The sequence below is a fragment of the Anopheles marshallii genome, chromosome 2, assembly GCF_943734725.1.
Source record: "Anopheles marshallii chromosome 2, idAnoMarsDA_429_01, whole genome shotgun sequence".
Taxonomy (NCBI): Eukaryota; Metazoa; Arthropoda; class Insecta; order Diptera; family Culicidae; genus Anopheles; species Anopheles marshallii.
Window position 1 is genome coordinate 34,154,127 of NC_071326.1, and position 23,323 is coordinate 34,177,449.

At 44.2% G+C, this 23,323-nt stretch overlaps 4 protein-coding genes across 4 annotated transcripts; 3 read left to right on the top strand and 1 right to left on the bottom strand.

The window, feature by feature from the left end:
• Positions 1-7,090: 7,090 nt before the first annotated feature.
• On the top strand, positions 7,091-7,454 carry LOC128717888 (CDC42 small effector protein homolog). The gene is made up of 2 exons (XM_053811563.1): positions 7,091-7,238; positions 7,327-7,454. Exons 1-2 carry the CDS (start codon positions 7,097-7,099, stop codon positions 7,452-7,454), a joined length of 270 nt encoding a protein of 89 aa, XP_053667538.1. The 5' UTR covers positions 7,091-7,096.
• Positions 7,455-9,238: 1,784 nt separating this feature from the next.
• On the top strand, positions 9,239-10,551 carry LOC128708042 (histone acetyltransferase type B catalytic subunit). Its single transcript, XM_053802999.1, has 2 exons — positions 9,239-10,009; positions 10,066-10,551. Exons 1-2 carry the CDS (start codon positions 9,239-9,241, stop codon positions 10,549-10,551), a joined length of 1,257 nt encoding a protein of 418 aa, XP_053658974.1.
• A 468-nt stretch (positions 10,552-11,019) lies between these two features.
• Positions 11,020-12,378, bottom strand: LOC128709591 (peptidyl-prolyl cis-trans isomerase D). Its single transcript, XM_053804596.1, has 4 exons — positions 12,282-12,378; positions 11,960-12,207; positions 11,586-11,903; positions 11,020-11,505 (listed from the first exon to the last, which is right to left on the bottom strand). Exons 1-4 carry the CDS (start codon positions 12,376-12,378, stop codon positions 11,020-11,022), a joined length of 1,149 nt encoding a protein of 382 aa, XP_053660571.1.
• A 798-nt stretch (positions 12,379-13,176) lies between these two features.
• LOC128709590 (myotubularin-related protein 9) lies at positions 13,177-15,604 on the top strand. Its single transcript, XM_053804595.1, has 3 exons — positions 13,177-13,326; positions 13,911-14,845; positions 14,920-15,604. Exons 1-3 carry the CDS (start codon positions 13,177-13,179, stop codon positions 15,602-15,604), a joined length of 1,770 nt encoding a protein of 589 aa, XP_053660570.1.
• Positions 15,605-23,323: the final 7,719 nt, after the last annotated feature.

Consider the following 23,323-nt stretch of genomic DNA (forward strand, 5'->3'; position numbering starts at 1 on the left):
TTGGTCGGTGATTAATCTTCTACAGCTGGAACAAATAAATCTTGAGTTATTGCAGCAACGAAGCAGAAATTCTTCCGGTGTGATCACAGAACACAGTCATTAAAAACATTTTGCCAATCATTTATCAGCAATCCTATCAGAAGTACCGCTGATCATTGCTCTAATTTTTCCGCAATAGAACAAGATCCATTCGGCTTACCCTCGCAACCTGGCGCCCGATACGCTGGAACATCCTTTGCAAAATCGTGTTTCACCAGCCACCTACCGTTACAGTGCGCTTCCAGCAATGCTGCTGCAGTGGTGGCCAATAATAGAAAACAAATTTAGGTCATTTCTATAGGCCTGGTTTGGGTCTAGTGTAGCTGCAACCAACGGTATTTTGGTGCTGGTGCGTCGGAAACAGAAGCTTCCGCACGAAGCAAACAAGCCGAGCCCGTTAGGCGTGCGTGCGATTGTTTTTCACTCTTCAATGACCATCACCGGGTCACGGGACGTTTGTGTACCATACGTACGGTCGTCCACCGTCCAACAAACCGGTAAGTTGTTCCGTACTTTCCCTTCCGACACTGGCTGCTGTTGCGTTACATTTTCCGAATTCACTTTCGCTAAAATGGAACAGCGAGCATATCTAAATGGCATTTCGGTAAACAAAAGCATTTGCAGTAATGCTGTTGCGCGCTTAGCACTTTTACACCGGATGCGCACTGCGTTAGTGGCATGCAACAAGAGAGAGCGAGAGAGACCACTTCCTTGGTATGAAAAAGCAATACACAATGCTACAGATTCTAAAAACGAGAAGATACTACCATTCCACCAAGACGAAGCATCGAGGATTGTTTGTGTGATCAATAAAATGGTTTCCCGCGTGCAAAACCTCTGCTCGACTGCCGTGGCCGTATGGGTGCAAAAATTGGAAAGTTGCCCATCCGACCACGACCACCGACTGTAGGCCAACTGTCACCGGTGTAAGAGCAAGTGAAGAACGCATCGCAAAGGAAAATCTCCAAACACGTCGCCCAAAAAACAAAAAAAAACTGTAGATCGACACCACGATCTGCTCACATGCGATCACGTTTTGACTTCGCGCACTAGCGTCATTGTGCGCTCTACTGCCAAAAGGTTGCGGTATCGCTGTGTACCGTTTCCTTTCCATTTTTGGCGTTGCTGCTACTGCTCCCATGGCTAGCATCAGGTCCATCCCAATTCCTGATCCGAAAACTCATCCGTCAACCTTGTGACCTAATTTCTGTGTCACGTTTATTCAGCGACGGGGGAACCAACTGCGATAGCGTTGTCCTACTTGCGGGCGAGCTGTCCGGGTGATCCGTATGTACGATATTCCATTAATTAGATTAATGATATTTGCAAGAAGACGTCCCGAGCCGTTTGCAGCTTTCCGGATTGCCTGGTGCGCGCCAGCACGCTGCACGCCCGTTCCAGAACTTCTGCATACAGCGACGCCGTCCAGATGACAGCAAAACCTGTATAGGGACGGGTTTTGTGGCAGACAGGAAACAGGTCAGCAAGGTAACGTCGCTGATGTTGTCGGAGCGTGTCACGTACGGTGCAGGGTACCGATGCTTAAAAGCTGCAAGTCTGCTACAACTGCGATGCAACAAGAGGGTGTACTACCCCTTCGTCCGGGGGGACCTATAGAAGGGACCTGTACTCACCCCGATAAAACCTGATTCCCTCGAAAGCTGCACTTCCTGGACGATAACTTGCTTCATTGCAAGCTTTTTTCAATCACCTCCAGTTCTTCATTCTTGTGCATCGCTCCTGCGGTGGTGCGCCCATGGGAAAAGGAGTTAAACAGTCCACGTCACACGTACATACTTCCTGGTACCTTTTCCCTTCGGTTGGGCCGGTTTTGGAACATCCCTTTCAGTTTCGTCACAGCCTGACAACAACTCCCTGGCATCGGTTCCTGAGATGTATGGACGAAGTGATCGTATGCGCGTCCAACACCCTTTCGGCCGCACGCACGATGTGTTAATTGTGAAGTCTTAATTGTCTTGGACGAACCAGTCGTCGCGTACTACCCCACTGTGTGCGATTTCCGCATGGCCACGTGCCGCACAGTTCACCGACAAATCTTCCAATCCGTACCACCACCACATGCGCTCGTGTGTGTGTGTGTGTGTGCGCGCGCGTGAAAATGTTAATTATCACAATTCTGTTACGCGCGTGCGGAAGTGCATGGAAATTGTGCTTCTTTGCCGATCTTCGCCAATTTGTGGGGCTGTTTTTTTTTTTTTTTGGTTTCGTTTCCTACATCATGCCAAGAAATTTTTGCATACGAGCGCCTTCTCCTTTCCTACACAAAAAAAAAACGCCGTTGGCATTGAATTCATACACCCCATGGCAGTACAGAAGCCACGTATGCCTGATCGTCTATCGTCTATCATGATCGTCTCGAATGGGGGCTTTCGGCGGGAAAAATGGAAGCCGCCGAAACTAATTGTGCCATATAATGGGTAATGGAGTTATTATAGGCCGTGTAATAACCATGAAATAGAAGTGTTTAATGGTGAAAACTTGAAAAGAAGAGGGGACACGTGCGAATGGCGCTACCCTCATGGTAGAATAAAATTCCTGACAGCCTGATTCGGCCGCTTGTTAGTGTGTTCTCCATGTTGTATGCTTGGTAAAACATTTCTCCCACAACTCACTGTCCCGTGTTGAATGGTGTTGTGTATTTGAGATTATTTTCCCTTTTTTCGACCAAATTTAATTCACTTTAAGCACCCTTTTTAAGCTTTTGCTTTTGGTGTGCCATTAGAAACTTCTTGGCCGAACCATCTGCTGTATTGTCGGAAGTGATCTCCACCATGTTTGAAGATCACTTTCATTCGATCCCGAAGGTAAAAAAAAAACTAACGAACAATTTGAGTAGCATTTTTCCGCTTATGTTTTCACCTTCCAACCAGCAGTAACGGTGTGAACGTTGATATAATTTCCCCTCACAGGAGCTTCTTAAGAAATGCTTCTCAACATTAAACACCCTTCCAGAGTGACCTCCTTCTACCCAACACACTTCACCGGTCGGTACTAGCACACTTCACGACCAACGGGTGCACATGTACGGCAGGTTTATCTGTGTGTCCGGCCGTTCCGGTTGCAAAGTTTGCTCAATTTTATCGCACTTCGCAAAGCCTGATAGCACTGAATCACCCTCGAAAAACATACTCACTTATCATCACAACGAAACAATGGTGGAACGAAAAAAAAAACCATCCCTCATCGCGTACCCCATCGTGGAAGATGTCGAGCACTGGGCAGCTGAAGGGTATAGTTATTTCCTTTTCGATAATTTCTTTCTGTGTTTCGTTTAGTTACAAAAGGCCATTTTGGTGTCGGGTGGCGAAAGCAACGAAAACATCTTCGCCCGATCGGCGCGCAATAATGCACGCTAGATGATCGCACCAGAGCCAAAGATCGTTTGCGCCCAGCGCTATGACGCGGCGGGCATGTTCCCTCACCCACCGGGAAGGATCCAACTGAGATGTTGTGGGGAAATGTTTAACGTTTTTACACACCACCCATGTAGGGTGGCACATTTAACCACCTTCCGATTTCCTGCACCGGTTCTGCGCTGATTTAACTTTCTTTCCGTCGGTGACGGCATGCTGCAATGTTCCGCTCCGTACAAGTATCCGGTGCCGTCCGTGTGGACACACTGTTACTTTGCAGCAAAGCGTGGCGTGTGGCATCTACGGTTACTCGACGACCTGCATCCCGGGGTAGTAGACCCGTGGGTGTGTTGCATAATGTTTATACGTTCCTTCTTGTCTTTTCGGGATGAATCAGCGAGATTTTTACATATTTTTGTTTTAAATGATACATTTTGTGACTATTTCTTTTAAATACCATTACAAAATAGGAAACAGTAGTGCAGACTAGCAGTAAATACACACTGCTACGTCCATCATCACTGTAGTAAATAATGTTTTAAATGCTTCACCATTTGTCGCATCGTGTTCGCTGGTACCAGGGTTATGTAATGCCTGGCAGACAAGTTGTTCCTACCTGCGGGCCCACTGTCAATAAATATAGTGCACAACCCTTCGCGTGCGCGACGAACCCCATCACACCCATATTCCGCATGTTCGCTCGCATAGCTTCACCAAAAGCGGGCAGGCATAATCGACGTTTGGCACCGCGTACATGGCGTACAACCCAACCACATCTCCATTGCACGATGTTAATGAATAAGCTCAACCTTAATACCGCTCGGTTCGGCCGCTGCGTATGGGAATAAAAGTAAAATCGATCCACATCCCCGGGTCGAATGTGTCGATTACGGCACACCGGTGCCTCGAAACAAACAGAGCTACCATCAACGCTACTTCCACCAAAGATGCCAGACAGGTGGCAAGATGCGATGGTTTACGCAGCGCGATTAGTGCACCGGAGTGCACATGTTCAGGCATACTGAATTAGCGTTTGATGTTGTTCACGCAACGTGAGTGCGTTTTGAACTGAGGAACATTAGGCCAAGCCATCAAGTCTAGCGATGCGAACGTAAGCGTGTAGGCGATATTTGGTGTACCACTTTTTTTTGTTTACCGCTAAAAACAATACACAAAATCAGCACCGGTAACGCATCAGTTGAGAAGTCATCTTTACGCGAGCGTACACGTGGCATCCCGAACCTAACTGAACCGTAAAACCACCCACCATTGCTGTACGAATCGTTGTAAGTGTATTTACGACGGTTGTCACGTGAAATGCGTGAGCTTTAGCTTCAATCCATTGTAGTTGCATGCATTCAAACTTAACGACGATCCTACAATCGAGATCAGTTATTTGAGGTCATGGTTTTTCCGCATCGATGGAGAATTTGTGGACAGCCAACCAAACCGTGCACAGCAAATTCTGATCTAGATCGTTAAGTGCTAGAAGCATATTATACTGTTATAAAAACCTGAACATTTATTCCACTAAAAACGACATGAAATTGTTTCTGTAAATTCCCTAAACGTGTTAAACAATTCAAACGTAACGTAACGTTAAAGGTGGTTGGGTTTCTGGTTGGTTCTCGCTAATGATAGCACTTTAATTTCAGTCCACGTACCTGACGCTATCGATCGATTTCGGGCATCGATGTGTGTAGCATCACAATTCATGGAGAAGTAAATCGCAATTCCATTCAAGTCCTGATTTGGTTCCCATCATTTCGCATTGGGAACGCATCTTCAACTTACGGTGCAGGTTCACTCCAAGTTTGGACCAACATTTGACGAACTTCGGGTGTTCCCGTACGGTCCCGATTCAGCATCTACTCTTATTGTTCTAGTCTGATGCTTCAACCGTTAGCAAACTGGGCCCACCTTGTCTGTTACTACGATGTGTCCTGTGGTTGATTAGCCAATCTTACATGTGACAAGCTCGATCTAGTCTAGATTAAAAGTTCCATCGGATGTGTTGTTAGTGTTTATTCTGCGTATGTAAATCAAGCGGTCAATTCTGCTTAAAATGTTCACTTGAATGCCTTGTACTTGTTGCATGTAAGTTTTCTCCAAATGATTTGCATTACAGTGCAAAACTTGATGCTATCAACAATGGTAGCAAAAATGAAATCTGCGTGCATTTTGAGTTTTGAGTTGTTTGTTTCTTTTTGTTTATTTATTTTGTTTTATTACCGTTGTCTATTTGTATTAGAAATGTTAATTAATTGAGCAACAGTTATGAATCAGTAAATCTTAGTTATCTAAAGGTCTGTATCTTTTCACTGGTAGCAAGATGTGATGCGAAAATCGTTATCAGGAGAATATAGTTGGATTTGGAGATAGTAGCATATTAACTGGTGGTATGAGAAGGTACTGAACTGAAGGGGAAGAATTGAAGAATACCAGAGAATGGCATCTGATTTTTCGGTATCCAGAGAATGTATTAAATTTCTGATTAATAATGGCAAATAATTGAGGTGCAGCAATAGTGCAAAATATATTTTAATTTTCCATTAGGTCCAAACATAATTCTATTGATTCCGATTTGGATTGTTAAATATGCATCGACTGTTCGACAGCTCGAAATCAACGATTGCAAACCAACTCACGAAGAATATAAAGCATTTGTTTGGCCTTCATTATGTGCACTTTCCTTCGGCGACCTGCTACGCTCATACCTCGACCACTTGTGCGCTAACGCTTTGTGATCAATTTTTCACGTTTAGCCCGATCACTGTTCCTTTCACTGTTCGATCCGCATTTTTGAACCCATTTTATTTATTACGGCAATGTGCGTGTGTCATGCTGCGCGCCCCGCGATCGGAACAGCATCAATCCGTTTGATGAAGTTTCTTACCATTTAAATCCGTCCGTTTGAGCCAGTGTTTCGCTTCACACGTGCAAATACGCCCTCACGTTAGGCATGATGAATGAGAAATGTGTTTGAAAACATACGCCAACACCATCGCACTACATTTGTGCCTGTGACCCCGAAATTGGTTGGGCTTGTTTTGGATCATTTTTTTTTCTCTATTATTCAGATTCAGCATTTAAGTTCCCTTTCGCCTTCAGACTCTCTTCCATCTTACTGATGTTTTGCTGACATTGAACCTAATTGCACATGTGTTTTGGGCATCGGTGTGTAGGGTTTCAAATGACGAAACAAAAAAAAATGGTGCAGGAGGTCGTAATCGATCATTACTTTGAATGAAGCGGCTCATTTACCGACATCCGGTCAAAATTTAATATGACTAGAAGGGGTTTTAAAATTTCCCATTTCTGTCAATTGAAGATGTACATCTTCCGTCAAGGCCAGCACTAACAGACCCCAACATGCGCCAACATAATTGAGACCACGCTCGTCCCACAGAGCTAAACTACTTAATTGCACGAATAATGCTTTTTTGCCGTTCAGACGTACTGTCCCATTCCAAACCTAACCATAAAATTCTACTCCATACCATTGCCATTGAATGCTAATCGTTTACATATTTCACTTCCGTTACAGAATCAGTCGTAAATCGGACGTAAAAAACACGCGATCATCAGTTAGACCAGGAGAACCTTCATACCAATCCGCGTAAGAAAAAAACGCTGCCACCGTGGAGCAGAAACACGGCCAGACGATTAGTAGCGGCAAGAAGATGGCCAGCACGGGTGACATTTGGTTGCAGTGGTTTTCCTGCTGTTTCCATCAGCCTCAAAGTCCCCGGCGTCGAAGGCACCATCAACGGTTGCGGATCGATCGATCGATGATAGGCAATCCGACCAACTTTGTACACACCGGTAAGTGTCAGCTCTCAGCACCGGTCAGGGACTGGTCTGTTTTTCCTCATTGATTAATCGATGATTATTATTTCCTCTCTTTCCGTAGGTCACATTGGCTCGAATGATGTTGAGCTAACCACGAACCACCTTTCTGCCTTACAGAATCAGATGCAAAGTAAAGGTGGATACGAGATGAATTCACTAAGGTTACAGGTTTGTAGCGACCGCATGTAGAAACGCACTATGCTATCTAGTGGTGAATTATGCAACAAACCTTTTGTCCTCCATTTCCAGACTTGCTGATATTTACCAGCCTAACGAGTATATACCAGTACAAGTCATCGGCAAGCAGATGGTACAGGTGGATCAACCAACGCAGCCAGCAGAGTCTCAAGATATAGTTTGAAAGTGAAAGTACCAAATTATTAGAACTATAATTTGTAAAGCAAGTGCGAATCATCACATTCTGTAGCATGTTGGGAGTAAAGACACAGTGAGATGAAAACTCACACGAACAGGCTAAACGAAACAGAGGCATGAAGAGATCCACGATAGCAGATCGAGCCATGGCCAAACCGATGACAGTCTTCTGCTGGTGCAAAGGGCGTTTGAATACCCTTTTGGCTCGTTTATGTACATTTGTAAATAGTTTCTACACTGATATTATCTAACGTTTTCCTTTCATTACTATCCCGTTAAACTAGAAGGTGGTACAGAACTCAACGCGTTTATGATTTATAACTGCCGTTATACATCCCCAAGAAGAACGATTTCTCTTCGATTTTCTAAAATAGTTACTTCCTTCGCAATTTAGGTCAATAAGATTACTAGTTGTTAAGCTAATATGAGACAGTAATGCAACAGTTGCAATGTTCAGAATTCGGAACAGAAACTATTAAATCATATCTCTTTGATGTTTTTTATAAACGATGAGACGTGCGTTTAAAGAGTAGTTTTATAGATTCTCTTCTCAACAGGACGTGAGCGCGATAACGTAAGAAACCGGTTTATGTGCTAACAGAATATAAAGAAAATAAAAAAAAAACAGATTTTCAAATAATACCTCTAATGTTCGTTTATTTACTCATTAACCAATAGCTTATAGTTCAGGGCATGGTTGTGGCTTGTGTAGACTTCTCATTTACTTAAATATTACTTTCCACCTTGGTCCTTGTCCGGTGTTTTTGTAATAATACGATCATCACATCTCTTCTCCGTTGACACACATCCGGGCAATTATAATGTTTGGCTAGTATATGAGGATTGGAATGAGTAAAATCATATAATCCCAGCTTTAACCCAGTCGAGATATTATCATAAATTACTGGTTATCTACCAACATCGCACATTAAGCCCAAGCCAGGTGAAATTTTCAGAGGTTTCATCACCTATCGTATGTTTTCCTTACGTAAATCGGCGTTTGTTAGTAGCGCTCTTGATGCAAGCCAACCAAAGATATTCTGGATTCTAACGCGAGGTTCTAGTGTTGCATTTTTTCTCGCGCAGGTCATAGATTTCGATGATTTTGATAATATTAATAAATGGAAATAAACCCTCTCAGTACGAAGCTTATTTATTATGTACTAAAAATTCGGTTGAAGCATGAATCCACCCATGCTCCAACGTGCAATTTAAATTGCAAAAAATCAGACAACTGCCAAAATAAGCGCTGTCCAATCTGACAGCTGTCAAACACACGCTGGTTGTTTATGATCATTTTCTCATTTCGGCGCTCTAATTTTTTGCTTGCACTTTCTCCGGCCATTAGCGAAAAGTGCGTGCTTTGGATAACTGGTCGCAACATTCGATTTTCAACATAATTCATCAAATCGCTAACTTGCACCACAAGCAGGTAAGCTACAATCTGGTCGTTACCACATACGGAGAAATAGTTAAATAAAGCAGAAATTGCGTGCCAACACTGGTTGCTAACACAAGCCTCTTTTTGGCGCAAATTCCATTACAGTATTTTGATCGGTTTTAGTTCAGCTTGGTGGTCACCAATTTTGTTAAGCAGAATGTCACAAATTGCGGACCTAAAAGGCTTCGTTAGCTACGCCCTCGATTGCACCCGGTTTCGCCTGGTGCGGGACGAAGCGGATGTGGAAAATGAGGAGCTGGTTTTCGCACCGGAGATGGCGCATCAAATATTCGGTGAATCGGAGAGCATCTTTGGCTACCGGGATTTGAAAATCGAAATCATGGCCTCGGCGGGCCCACTGGATCTGTACTTCGATATTAGCTACACGAAGAAGGTTGAAGAGCTGCATACGGAGGGTTTAAAGGCGGATGATGTGGAAAAGTCACTAGCGGATATGGTGGAGAACGGTAGTTATTACACTAATTTGGACGAATTCAAGCGCATCCATGCGTCCAAAACTCCAGCGTTCCGACCGCTAGGCACGAAGGTGGATGAGTTTACCTATCCGCTGGACGGTCGGGATACAGGAACGCGCACATTTGAGGTGTACGTTTCCTCAGCGGAAAATGCTGAATATATGAAATTTCACACACGCTTGGAAATGTTCTCATTCTGGTACATCGATGGATTTAGCCGAGTCGAGATTGATCCATTGTGGTTGTTTTTCACCGTGTACGAGCGGTACGGAGCAGACAACAACAATGAATCAGCGACGGATGACTCCGCGAACGTAAGATACGCCACCGTTGGGTACGTGAGCGTGTATCAGTACTACTCCTATCCGAAGAACGTACGGCCAAGGGTTAGCCAGATTTTAATACTGCCACCATTCCAGAAGCTGGGCATTGCGACGCGATTGATCAAGCATGTAAGTGATAGTTGCCGTTTTCCGTGATTGTGCTTAACGGTTTGCTTCCTTTCCAGACAACTTACGAGTACTTCCGGAAGAAGGAAAACATTACGGACATCACCTTCGAGGAACCAATAGAAGCAATCCAGCACATACGGTCAGTGGTGGATGCTATTCGCTGCAAAGAGTTGCCCGCCTTCGCGCCCGACAAGCTGCTGGCCGGATTCTCGAAGGATATGCTACATCAGGCGCGTGAAACCTACCTCATCAATCCGAAGCAGTGCCGTGTGGTGTACGAGATATTGCGGCTTGGCGTTACTGATACGGATAACGCCGAACAGTATCGTGCGTACCGAATCGAGGTAAAGAAGCGTCTCAACATGAACTACAGCCGTCATCGGCGTGATCTGGCCCGTGCAAAGAAGCGCGGCGTGGATGTGACGGCCGCAATGTGCGGATTGCCGAGCGTTTCCGAACGAATTGAATCGCTGAACGCGGAATACAAGGCAGTGGAAGAGATTTACGGACAGGTTTTGCAGAAGCTTTTGGCAAAGGCATAAACCATGAGGCGAGCTTTCCTGTCCAGCGTTGTGTCACTGTTGGCTTTTTTTTCTTCGATTTACGCGCAAGTTTTCCTTTCTTATCCTTTTGTATTTCGTTCTTTTTTGTTTATGAGTAAAACTGGAAGCTATGTGTACGAATGGTATTAAACATCTTCGTACGATACATTTTCAATAAAAATATCCAATTTTTTTTCAAATTATGCGTTTACATGCTGCGACAACAGCGTAAATATGGCACGAGATGTGCACAAAGTTTTCTTCATCGCTCTTTAAATTTATATAACATTTATTAACAACAATCATTTGAGACAGGGCATCTGAATAGTTCCCTAGGTATTACACTTAACAAACGACGTACATTTAAAAAGGTATAAAATTTAACGAACGTATTACTTCGTTCATAGCGCGGTAGCGCGGAAGGAAACGTACGGTTTCTTCCAGAGTAAAAGAAACGGCCTTTTTTTATCAATAGAACATTTTGGCAAAAGCTTTTCGCTGCTGATTCGTGTACTCTTGTAAATTTTTCCGCGTACGTTCATATTCGTTCAGAATCAATCGATCGTCCGGTATTCGCTTCAGTGCCTTCCGCAAATCTGCCATCGCTTGTTCGTAGTTTCGCAGTTCGTTATTTGCCATTCCACGCCTGTACAGTGCCTTGGTGTTGTCCGGATCAATGGAAAGGACTGTGTCGCACGCGTACACTACGCTTGCGTATTCCTTTAGCCGCAACTGTACAACGGCCTGGTTGAGACAGTTAAGCAAATGAAATTCGGTCAACAGTGTACGATGTATCTCCCTGCGCGGAGACACTTTGTTCAGCAGGTTGGTGAAGAAATTGTAGTACCGTTCCGCTTTCTTATACCGACGATTTGCTCTTACGAATTGATCATCCTTGAAGTACCGGTTCCCAACGCTTCGGATTGCATTCAGGTACTGAAGCATTTCGTCGGCCTGTTTGTGGTGCAGAATGGTAAAGAAAAACTGTGTTAATCATTCCGTACAAATCTCGCACCAGTGTTGTGTTTGTATACCGTAAACTCATCGTAGAATCTGTTCCAATCGTCCGGAAAGGGCGGCAACGGGTCAATCTCGTCGTCATCATCATTTATCCGCCAATTGTCACCGGGTGCTATCTGTCCACAGTCTTCTATGACGATCGGCACAATTGGATGACCTTCATCGTTGGAATGTCGTTCCAGTTCGCCGATGATACCACCGCCCCGTATCACGTACCCAACCACCACGTTCGTCCCGTTCAAGTGTGGACACTCGCCGGAAGTTATGAAGAACTGGGAATTGTTGGTATGTGGTTTACCCAAATTTGCCATCGAAACTGCGCCATCTTCGTGCTGTAAAATTATGTTTTATTATATCTCTCCCTCTTGACTACATCGCACGTGCTTACCAAAAGCGTGAAATTTTCATCCTCAAATGTGTCCCCATAGATGCTCTCGCAGCCAGTACCATTAAAGTTCACGATGTCTCCACCCTGTGACATGAACAATGATTTTACCCTATGAAACGGTGTACCCTTGTAGTGAAGGCGTGTTCCGGTGATTGGAGATATTCCTTTCTCGCCCGTGCACAGTGCTCTGAAATTTTCGGCTGTTTTCGGTACAACATCTGCCCGCAGTTCTACCACGATCCGGCCAACTGGAAGAAATGGTATGGATCATTAGCTGAGACAAGGGATGGGAACAGTAGCTAGAAAAAGCCCGCTTGCGTACCACTCTCTTGGCCGATTTTTACATCCAGATACACCAACGGGTTTCTGGGATCGTGTACCGAGCGTTGCAACTTGATTCCTTCGGTGGTTGTCCCCATTGAGGTCGTTTAAGCTGATGACTAACTACGAGCACGTTTATTTACGTCGTTGCAAATGAAAATTACCTCTAAGCTAGTTTGATAAGACTTTATTTTGTTTACAATTTTCCGACGTGAGAAAGCTATTTTCACTTTCTCACTAGTGAGTCAGATTAACATCTCACTACATGTTTGTCGTCAAATGGAAGTTTTTGAGTATTTTAAATTCCATTACAAATAGCAACACCTGTGTCTTGATGATGAACAATACAATGTTTTTGTAGAAGTTTTAGTTATAGTGTGGAAAGTTTTGGAATGTGTATAGTAAAACAAACCATTTGTCAGCTCTATTTTGCTTGCCATCAACCGTCATGTGAGAAGGTACCTGTTTTGTAAATTGGGAATCGTGACGCTTTGACATAACACGCGTCTACAAGAAGATTGAGTTCTTACAAAAGAGCAGCACAATCAAGAGGCTAACTCACAGCAAGTGGCGTGTAGTGATGAAAATTACAACAGAAAAATGATCATTTCACCTATAGTAGAAGTCTGGTCTGTTAACTTGATTCATATGGTGTGGTGCTAACCAATTCTCCAATGCTGTAATAGCATATACCGTGCTGTAGGCATTGCCATACGTTACGCCAACCCAACGCGCTCGACTGTGCATTGTACATCCGGTAGAAAAGAAATCGCCGCCATAAGCAGGCTGTGTTCACAACCCGGAGGCGCAACAGGGCTAAACGTTAGCGTTTCGGTGGTCTGATTTATAGCCCAACTTACCTAGGTAAGCGCGGGACGCGTACCTCAAGTACGCGAATGGAATTCGCCGAACTCATACTGACGCCCAAGCTGGATGGCGTCCTGCTGTACGATCAGTTAAGCGATCGGCCAATCGATGGTACGCTTTGCATCACAGGACATCATTTGATCCTAAGCACGAGGAAAGAAGGCGCTCAAGAACTGTGGGTAAGTATGGTTTTATGGGCTATGAAAGTATCGCTATACAGTTGTATGTGCAATGACCGAGCAAGAAGCGTTATCATCCATATGGTTACCATATGGATGCATGATTTCCAGTCTATCTCAAATCGCAATCTGAAACGTTCGTTTGCTAATGTGATCCATTACTTTTACAGCAGTGTGCTTGCAAGAGCATAATTTGATTTAAGAGTTTGTGTTCTATAACGATACGGTAGTTAATTAAGTTATGGCCGCTTCCCGTAAAAATGGTACACCATTTTGTAAAGCTTTGCTTGCTTTCAACGCATTTTACAAACCGGAAGCCGCTGTTAATGAGAAAATAATCGTAAAGCATGATGCTCAACTTTATAACGAATGTTTAAAAATAAGCTGTACCATTTAACGTCATTGTCGTTCATCGCGCTTCTCGATGACCTTGGAATTCTAGTCTTTCTCTTATCTTTGCATATATTAAATCCAGCAACAATCTGTTCCTTTCCTATGAGATGCGTCATGAAATCGTATTTTATACTTCACATTATCTTGCCAGTTCGCTACTTACTGTTATTGTGTCTTTCTGATTCTTTTAGCTGCTGCACCAAAACATTGACCTAGTCGAACGGAAGCCTAATATCGTTAACAACATCCTCGAGGGCGGTACCATCATACTGAAATGCAAAGATCTGCGTATCATTGCGCTGAAAATTTCATCCCCGCAGGAATACTTCAATATTTCCAACTCGATCGAACAGTTGTCCAACTTGGAGGAGACGCGAATGCTTTACCCATTCTTTTACATTCCGATGTACAACATCCTCGAGGATGGTTACTCACTGTACCGGCCTGAGCAAGAGTTTGGCAAATTATTGGCGAACGGTGATGAGTGGCGCCTGACGACGGTAAACAGCGCGTACCAGGTCTGTCCTACGTATGGGGCCAAGCTCGTGGTGGCCCGCACCATAACCGACGAACAGATCATCCAATCGGCCGCCTTTCGCGATGGTGGCAGGTTTCCGGTGCTTTCCTACCGGCACGCAAACGGTGCGGCCATGTTGCGCAGTGCACAGCCGCTAGCTGCTCCGGGCGTTACAAAGCGTTGCCGGGCGGATGAAGCCATCCTGAATGCGGTGCTGGGTCGAAGCAAGAAGGGCTTTATATTTGACACATGGGCCAAGGGTAAGAGCAGCACGACGGAAACGGATCAGCATTATTCGCAGTGGAAGAAGGTCACGCGACCAATCGGTCAGTTCAGTTCCGTGTCGGCGTTGTTAGATAGTTTTATCAAATTGATGGAAGCTTGCAATGATGTGCAGTGCAGCTCGGACAAGTGGTTATCGCGGCTGGAAATGTCCAGCTGGCTCGGGTTTGTGCTGAACGCGCTGAATGCGGCTTGTGTGGTGGCACAGTGTCTCGACCAGGAGGGTAGCCCGGTGCTGGTGCACGGCGGAAAAGGTCTTGATACAACGCTCGTCGTAACGTCGCTGGTGCAAATCATACTTAATCCTGACAGTCGTACCATCCGAGGGTAAGTTATTGATAGTTATGACTGATAGCATTGTTCAATATCTAGTTATGATTTCGTTTTCTTTTGGTCGCCAGACTTCAGGCGCTCATCGATCGAGAGTGGCTGCAGGGTGGTTATCCATTTTCCACTCGCCACAAACATTCCTGCTACACGCCGACAAATCAGCGACGAAAAAGTTCTAGCGCAACGTTCCTGCTGTTTCTCGACTGCCTGTATCAGCTGTATGCACAGTTTCCCTGCAGTTTCGAATATGACCATCGGTTGCTGGTGACAATGTTCGAGCACAGCTACTTCAGCCAGTACGGTACGTTTTTGGGTGATTGTGAGCGGGATCGAGTACAGCTGAAAGTTACCACGCGTACGACAAGCCTGTGGTCGCACCTGAACCGACCGGAGGTTGTAAAGTCCCTGCTAAATCCAATGTACGAACCGAATCCCGCCGTCATATGGCCATCGGTGGCACCTATCAGTATTGTGCTGTGGTCTGAACTGTACACGCGCTGGTCGATTGATCAGTCCCAGCTGAAGATAAACTTTGGCCACATTCAAGCGCTGGTCAGTCGGGAAAAGGATTTGCGCAGCAGGGTGGTGAAGTTGCGCCGTCAGCTTGCGGAACTGCAGCGAGAGTATCAGATAGTACGGAGTGAAAAAAATGGCAACAACAGTGATGAACTACACCGACACGCAGAAATGGACGACCCGGGAGACGATGGTGACGAAGAAAGTGTATCGTCCGATGCACTAGGTTCGAGTAAGTAGAATAGAGAAAAGGGCCTTACACGATACAAGGAGGGGGTACAGTATGGGGGATGACGAATGAGAGATTAGTGAGATTTGAATGCGCGCACTGGTACGTTTCATTTAAGAGCCGCGCCACAATACTAGTCTTACTTGTTCTGTTGTGGCGATGAACGTACGTCGTTTGTGTGACTGTTATGAACATTTTTGTGCACTTGTCCATCGAAGGCTATCGCTCGTCGAAGTACTATTGTTTTCGCTATACTTGATTCCATTTACAAACTGTTACGGAATGTTACTATTGTTTTAACATGTTTCTAGTTGCGATTCGATCTGCAGCGCTGTTCTTTAGATTTTTATCATGTTTCAATTATTCAAGTTCAGTATTTAACGAACTTTTCCTGTAAGGCAGGCTATTCCTGCAGTTAATGTTCCTGCTATCTTTTTTTTCTTTTGGATTGTCGGAGGAGAGAATCTTCATAGAGAACCCACGTCCTTAGCCAAGGACGCCTGCTCGTATGCAGGAGGCACCACACCCAGGGAACTGCCCGATTCGCCGAAGCGCCTACGGACTAAAAACTCCTCAGGCCTCAGAACCTATGCCGGTTGGTCCGTTAAGACATTACGTCAGCAATAGGCCTGCTGGGTACTTTAAGTAGCTGCCGATGTGAGTACATCGACGCTATCAGACCCCAACGGCACCGCACGATGACACGGATTAGATGTCAGGCGTTCGAGAAGATCACGTCCATTCCTCGTTAATTGGACCGTCGACGTATAGTCGGCGTGACCAATACAGAGGAATGGCCTACTCACCCGCAACGACTGCTCGTGATCCCGGGGTCCCAGGCACTTTGTGCCTGGGGTAGCCTAGGTCAATAAGCCGCCACCACGGTTTAACACTGTACGGTTGCCCAAGGGCTCCCAATACAGCGACCCCCAACTAGACCTAGGCGCGGGTTCCAACATTACTGTCACCGTCCGCGCCGTCGGTCAACTCTGATGCTACGCTGTTGGAGTCGAGTCATGATGACTCGGATAGCATTGTGTACCAGACTCCAGAGGGCCTGGTTGGAACTCATAATGGGGATTATATTTGATGGTGAGACCCGAGTTCCTAACGCTAACTCCTTAGTTAGTTAGTTAGTTAGTTCAGTTTATTTCCATTTATATATACATTCATACAGATGTTGTTGTTACATTGCAGTTAATGGGTACGAAATACATTTTCTCTCCGCATTGTTGAATATGTGTTTATAGCTTTCTTTGCTGAATTAATTGTCTATTGGACGTGGTTTTGATTTACGGTTAAGGGAAAAATAGGTAATTGGAATGTAGAAAAACCCTTGAATTAGTAAAGCTAAGCTAATGTCCTAAACATATCCTTACAACTAATGGTCCTATCTAAAACATATACATTTATTCTAAATTGGGACGAAAAACAACTTATTAACTAATAGTATCTGAGCTCAGCTCCCTCAGCATTTCTAATGAGCTATGTAGACACTTGGTATTGTATGCCGTTTTTTGTTTATTTAATGTGTGTTGTATGCTGGGCATATTGCATTCCATGTGCAGATTAGACGTTTTGTACCAAGGAGGGACTTGAAGTATAGCCTTTAGAAATTTATTTTGCGTTCTTTGTAATTTAAGTTTATGGTATGTTGCGCAATTTGACCACACTGGTGAAGCATACGTGATGATCGGGCGTACTAATGTTTTGTATAGTAATATTTTGTTACTAAAGTCAAGTTTAGATTTTCTGTTAAGGAAGCAGTAAAGTGTTCTGAAAATTTTTTCGCATTTGAAAACCAAGTTTTCTATATGCGTCTTAAACGTTAATCGTTTGTCTAGATGGAGTCCTAAATATTTAATAGTATTTCCCCATGGTATTTTGTTTCCGTTAATTTTCAGTCTCCTGCTGGGTAGCTTGCGAGAGCAAGTGAATTTAGTAAAGAATATAGCTTCGGATTTAGAACCGTTAAGTTTAAGTTTCCATTTTTTACAGTATCTAGCATATTTATGGAGTGCTGTGTTTAGTGTTTTTATCAATGAATTTGGATTTTTTGCGGAAGATGATATAGCAACGTCATCTGCATAAAAATATTGTTTACAATTTCGCATGGTAGGAATATCAGACGTGAATATATTAAATAACAACGGAGACAAAACGCTTCCTTGAGGAACACCAGCCGAAGGGGTGTAGGGTTGAGATGTTGAGCAAGCAATGTGAATTTTGTTAACCCGATTTGAGATGAATGAATGTATCAATCTTATTAAATATTCCGGGAAGTTTAATTTGATGAGTTTATAAATAAGACCATCGTGCCAAATTGAATCAAATGCTTTTTCAGTGTCAAGTAGGGCTAGCCCTGTAGATCTTCTATTGCGTCTGTTGTGCATTATATTTTTTGTTACTCTATGGAGTTGATGTGTGGTTGAAAGGGATGGACGGAAACCGAATTGACTGTTAGGAATTATATTGTTATTGTCGGAGTGCATGTTTAATCTTCTTTCTATGAGTTTTTCAAGTATTTTGCCAACACAACTGAGAAGACTAATCGGTCTGTAGTTGTGTGGAAGACTGTGGTCTTTTCCTGGTTTAGGAATGGCAATAACTTTAGCTATTTTCCATTGATTTGGAAAGTAGCCAAGTTTTAGACATCCGTTAAAGATTGAGTTTAGGTATATTATTGCTTTCGATGGTAATTTTTTGAGGGATTGGTTATTTATCTGGTCGAATCCTGTCGATTTTCTTGTTTTCAGATGATTTAGAATTTGTGAAACGTCTTTCGGCTTGAATAATTGAAATATATAATGGTTGCTATTGGAATTTTCACGAATAAATTTTCTTACCGCTACTTTGACTTGACGTTCAATTGGACTGATGCAACTATTTGTAACTTTGTGTGCTGATTCAAATATGTTTTTTAGTGCTTCACATTTTTCGCTCGAGGTGATGAGAGTACTGTTGCTAGTTTTTAAAACGGGAAGTGATTTCTGGTTGTTTTTGATGATTTTTACAAATTTCCACAGCTTTGTATGATTGTGTTTTTCTTGGTTCATTGATTCTAAATTTTTTGACCAAGCAATGTTCCGGAGTTGCGATAATTTTAAATCGATTTGTTTTTTGAGTGAATAATATGTTTGTTTGAATGAGTTATTAAGCCTTTGTCTCTGCCATCTTTTTCTGTATGTATTTCTAAGTTTAATGAGAGAGAGAATATTTGGGGGGATTGTTATGTTGTATTTTCCAAAGGTTTTCACTGGAACTGCAGTGTCATGGGCTGATATTATGGTTGATGTGAATGTTTCTATCATGCTGTCTATTTGCTCATGAGTATGTATATTGTTGAAGGAAACTTGTAGTGGGTTTATATTACAGTTAATGTAGTGTCTAAATAAGGGCCAGTTGGCTTGGCTGTAGTCGTATAAAAATTTGTCGGGTTTTGGGTTGGTTTTTTCTTTTAAAACTGATAACATAACTGGTAAATGATCCGATGAAAAATGTGTTGTGGTTTTAAGTTGGGAAATATTAAGATTATTATTAGTAAGTGTAATGTCAATGGTCGAAGGATTTCGAGTTGAGTCGGCTGGAAAGTGTGTAGGTGTGCTAGGGAAACAAATGGAAAATTGTCCTTTCTGCAGTTCTTCAAATAATCTTTTACCAGCAGAATTAATGGCTGCGCAATTCCACATTCTATGTCGGGCATTTAAATCGCCACATATTAGAAAATTGCTTCTCACTTTAGTTAATTTTTTAACGTCATTACTAAATTCATTCATTGACGAATTTGATCCGGGATGATATGCTCCTATAATTGACAAGAGACCGTTGGTTGTACTTATTTGAATTCCTATTGCTTCGATTACTTTAAGTTTGAAAGAGGACATAAGGTTATACTTTATAGTACGTTTAGTTAAAATTAAAATCCCTCCTTTGGTACTTGTAATTCTGTCTAATCTGCAAATACTGTAGTTGTTGATATGCAACCTGTGTTGTGGTTTTAGAAATGTTTCGACAACTATCATAACATCAATATTTTTGAGCTTCAAAAAGTGATCGAGTTCGATTTTTTTGTTGGATACGCCGTTTGCATTCCAGTATGCTATTTTTATCTCATCCTGCGGGTTCATCATTTCGCAAAACAGAATTTACTAACTACCTCGAAGATGGCAGTGATTTGTTGCTCTTTCGTTTTGCAGGAGCGTAATTTACAAAAAACTTCTCCTACAATAGCCGTTATTTCTGTGGCATTAAAGAGGTCGTTTGTGTTAGTATTTGTGTATACTGTTTCACTTTGATGTGTTGGAATCCTTCCTTGATTCGGTGGTTTTGGTGGTAGCGCGGGGAATGCATTACCTTCGAATACAAAGTCTCTACTTATTGGTTTAGGACTGCTGTTTTTAGTTTTAACCGGCCTTTTTGGACAGCCCCAGAAATTAGCCGGATGGTTCCCTTCACAATTAACACATTTTAATTTATGTGTTGGAACAATGCCTTCTTCGCTTGATGATAATACCGGGCAGGTTTTTGATTCGTGCTTTCCTGCACATTTATTGCAGGTAGCAGGATGGTAACAATTGGCTGCCCCATGTCCATATGATTGGCAACGCTTACATTGCATCGGTCCTTGCCTGTTAGAGTAGTAGTTGAACGTTACTCTGCAGTGTTCCAGTGCGTTAATACTACGCAATTTTGCAAGTTCAATGCTACCTCTAGCGAAATGAAGAAGGTAGGTTGCGTGTTCGTCATATTTTTTGTTGCGGATGGCCAATTTTTTGACTGCTACTGGTTTAATGTCCTCGGTTTCAAGCACTTTTATCACCTCTTCTGTGGGCATGTCGTATAGACCATTTAGCACTATTTTGGTCGTTCGGTCTTCAGGTAGTTGGTAAGTGTGGAAGTTCACGTTCGTATTAGACAGGTGTTTAATCACCGCACGGAAGTCTTCTGGCGTATTTGTGTACACTATAACACCTACATTCACAACTTTAGTGGTGTACCGCACTACACCAGCTGCAATAATTTTTTTGTGCACCTCACCTAATGATTTGCACGCAACTTTGATCGGTGGAATACGCTGTTTGGTATTTGTCGGTACCGGTTTGCTGATGTGTGTGTCCATCGGATGTTCCTCTTTATCGTCTTCCAGTAGTGCGTACGTATTAGGCGTAGCTATTTTGATTTGCTCGGAGGTCATCTGATCCAAGCGATGGAATTTTGATAAAGGAATTTTAGCACTCCTTTGTTTTGTTGCTGGTTTGCCTCGACCCATGTTGATAGGTCTAGCGACTGCAGTCGCTCTGCGTATGGGTTTCACTTTCGATACTTGTCGTTCTACTTTGCTATTGCAATACAATGAAAAAAAAGTTCGTTATTGGAGACTCGTTTGAAACGCGTGTGTACTCGTTGGAGTCTGAACGTGAACTGCCTAACGCTAACTCCAGTTCAGTACGTACATCAGCAAACTGCATACACTCAACCAGTAAGTGTTCCGGACTTTCCTCGCGACCACAAGTGACACAGTCGCTTGAGTCAGCGAATCCCATCCGCCCAAAATACTGGTTGAAAAACCCATGACCAGTAAGGAACTGTGTTAGGAAAAAGTCGGTTTCCCCGTGCTTCCTGCCTATCCATGAACCTATGTCCGGTATGAGCCTCCGAGCCCACTGACCGTACTGCGAAGTATTCCATTCCTGTTGCCAGGCCCGGATAGAGACTTCGCGCTCGACTGCTCGCGCAGTACTACTGAGCGCTGGGTACTCTTTCCTTCTCAGGAATACCCGCACCTCTTCATCGACGAGGATGTGCAACGGCATCATTCCTGACACCACACAAGCCGCATCGTGAGAGGCTGTACGGAAAGCGCTTATAACCCGACGCACAACAGTCTTGTGCAGGCGTCTTAGCCACTGCTTCCGACACTCGAAGCGTAGGGCTGAGCCCCATATAGGGGCTTCATAGCGAACTATAGAGGACACTACTGAGGCCACTACGCGGCGCCGGCTGCTCCGCGGCCCACATCGGTTTGGCATCATGCGCAGAAGCGCCGTCATAACTCTAGTGGCCTTCTCAACAACATACGAGATGTGTTGGTGGTACTCGAGGCGATCATCAAAGATGATGCCCAAGTACTTCAGGGACCGCTTCGAGTGTATGACCTGATTGCCTACTACGATGCTGGACCGCTGCTCCTTTTGATGGGAGCTGACAACGATATACTCTGTCTTATGCAGCGCTAACTCTAAACCGACACTCTGCATCCAGAGTTCGATAATCGACAACGATCGTATCACTGATTCCTCGACTTCCGTGATGGTATTTCCTTCTACCATCAGTACGATATTATCTGCGAAGCCTACCAGTGAGCATCGAGTGGGCAGTTGTAGCGACAGAACGTCGTCATACATAAGGAATGTCGGCCCCAATACCGAGCCCTGTGGAACGCCTGCGGTCACCTTCTGTTCAACTGGACCGTCCGCAGTATCATACATTAACACCCGGTTACGGAAGTAGTCACCAACGATATTGTATAGATACTCGGGAACCTTGGCTCTCTGTAATGATTCGGCAATGGCCAACCAGCTTGCGCTGTTGAAGGCATTTCTGACATCAAGCGTGACCATTGCACAGAATCGGAGATTACCTCGGATCCTTCGTCGAGCAGGAGATACAATCTCCACCACATTCTGCATGGCGTCTACCGTTGACCGGCCGGCTCGGAAGCCGTATTGCCGATCTGATAGCACCTTATGACTTTCAAGGTGATCGTTGAGATCGTCAGCGATGACTCTCTCAAGGCCCTTGGCGAGGCCGTCGATCAAGCAGATTGGTCTATATGAACCCGGATCTTCTGGGGGTTTCCCAGGTTTCTGGATGAGTACAAGCTGCTGGCGTTTCCAGATGTCGGGAAAAACTCCCTCGTCCAGACACTTTTGGTAAACCGTAAGAAAGGCCTCCGGGTGGTGCTGCATTGCTGCCGCTAAGGCAACATTGGGTATGCAGTCCGGTCCCGGTGCTTTCTTTGCAACAAGTCTCTCACCTATCGACTTGATTGCATCCGAAGAGAGCCGAGTTTGAATGGATGCAGGGCATCCCTCCACTCGGTACACCGGCCACATTGTTTCACAATGCGAAGGAAATAGGCCTTGCACGATAGTGCGCAGCTTCGCCGGATCTCGTTCGGTGGGTGTGCGGTTTCCCTTAATGAGACGCATTAGGATCTGATAGACAGTTCCGAACGGTTCCTCGTCCGCGATCTCTATGAGTTCGCTGAAGAGCCGTTTTTTCGTGCGTTTGATCTCATTCTTAAGTGTACGCTTCGCAGACTTGTAATCCCTCAAGCGCTCACCATGTGACTCACTTCCGAATGAGCGTTGAGCTCTTCGACTGCATCGCAGACACTGGCGGCGAAGTTCGGCGATCTCGGCCGTCCACCAAAACGCTTGGTGACGTCGTCCCGCCTCACCTCTTTGCCGTGGCATTGTTGCATCGCACCCGAAAGTGATGGCTCGCGTGAGGGATACCACATCGGTTATCTCGGTTCGATTGAGTTCGAACATTAGAGCCTCCAGAAAAACCGTTTTGTCGAAGCGGTTGGTCAACCATCTTCGCGGACCAGCTGTTGTAGAACGACTGGTAGTTCGCGTGTCGCCACCAACGGAGAACTTAATCGCCCGATGGTCGCTGTAAGTGAAGTCTTTCAACACGGTCCAGGTCGAACCCCGGACCAGATT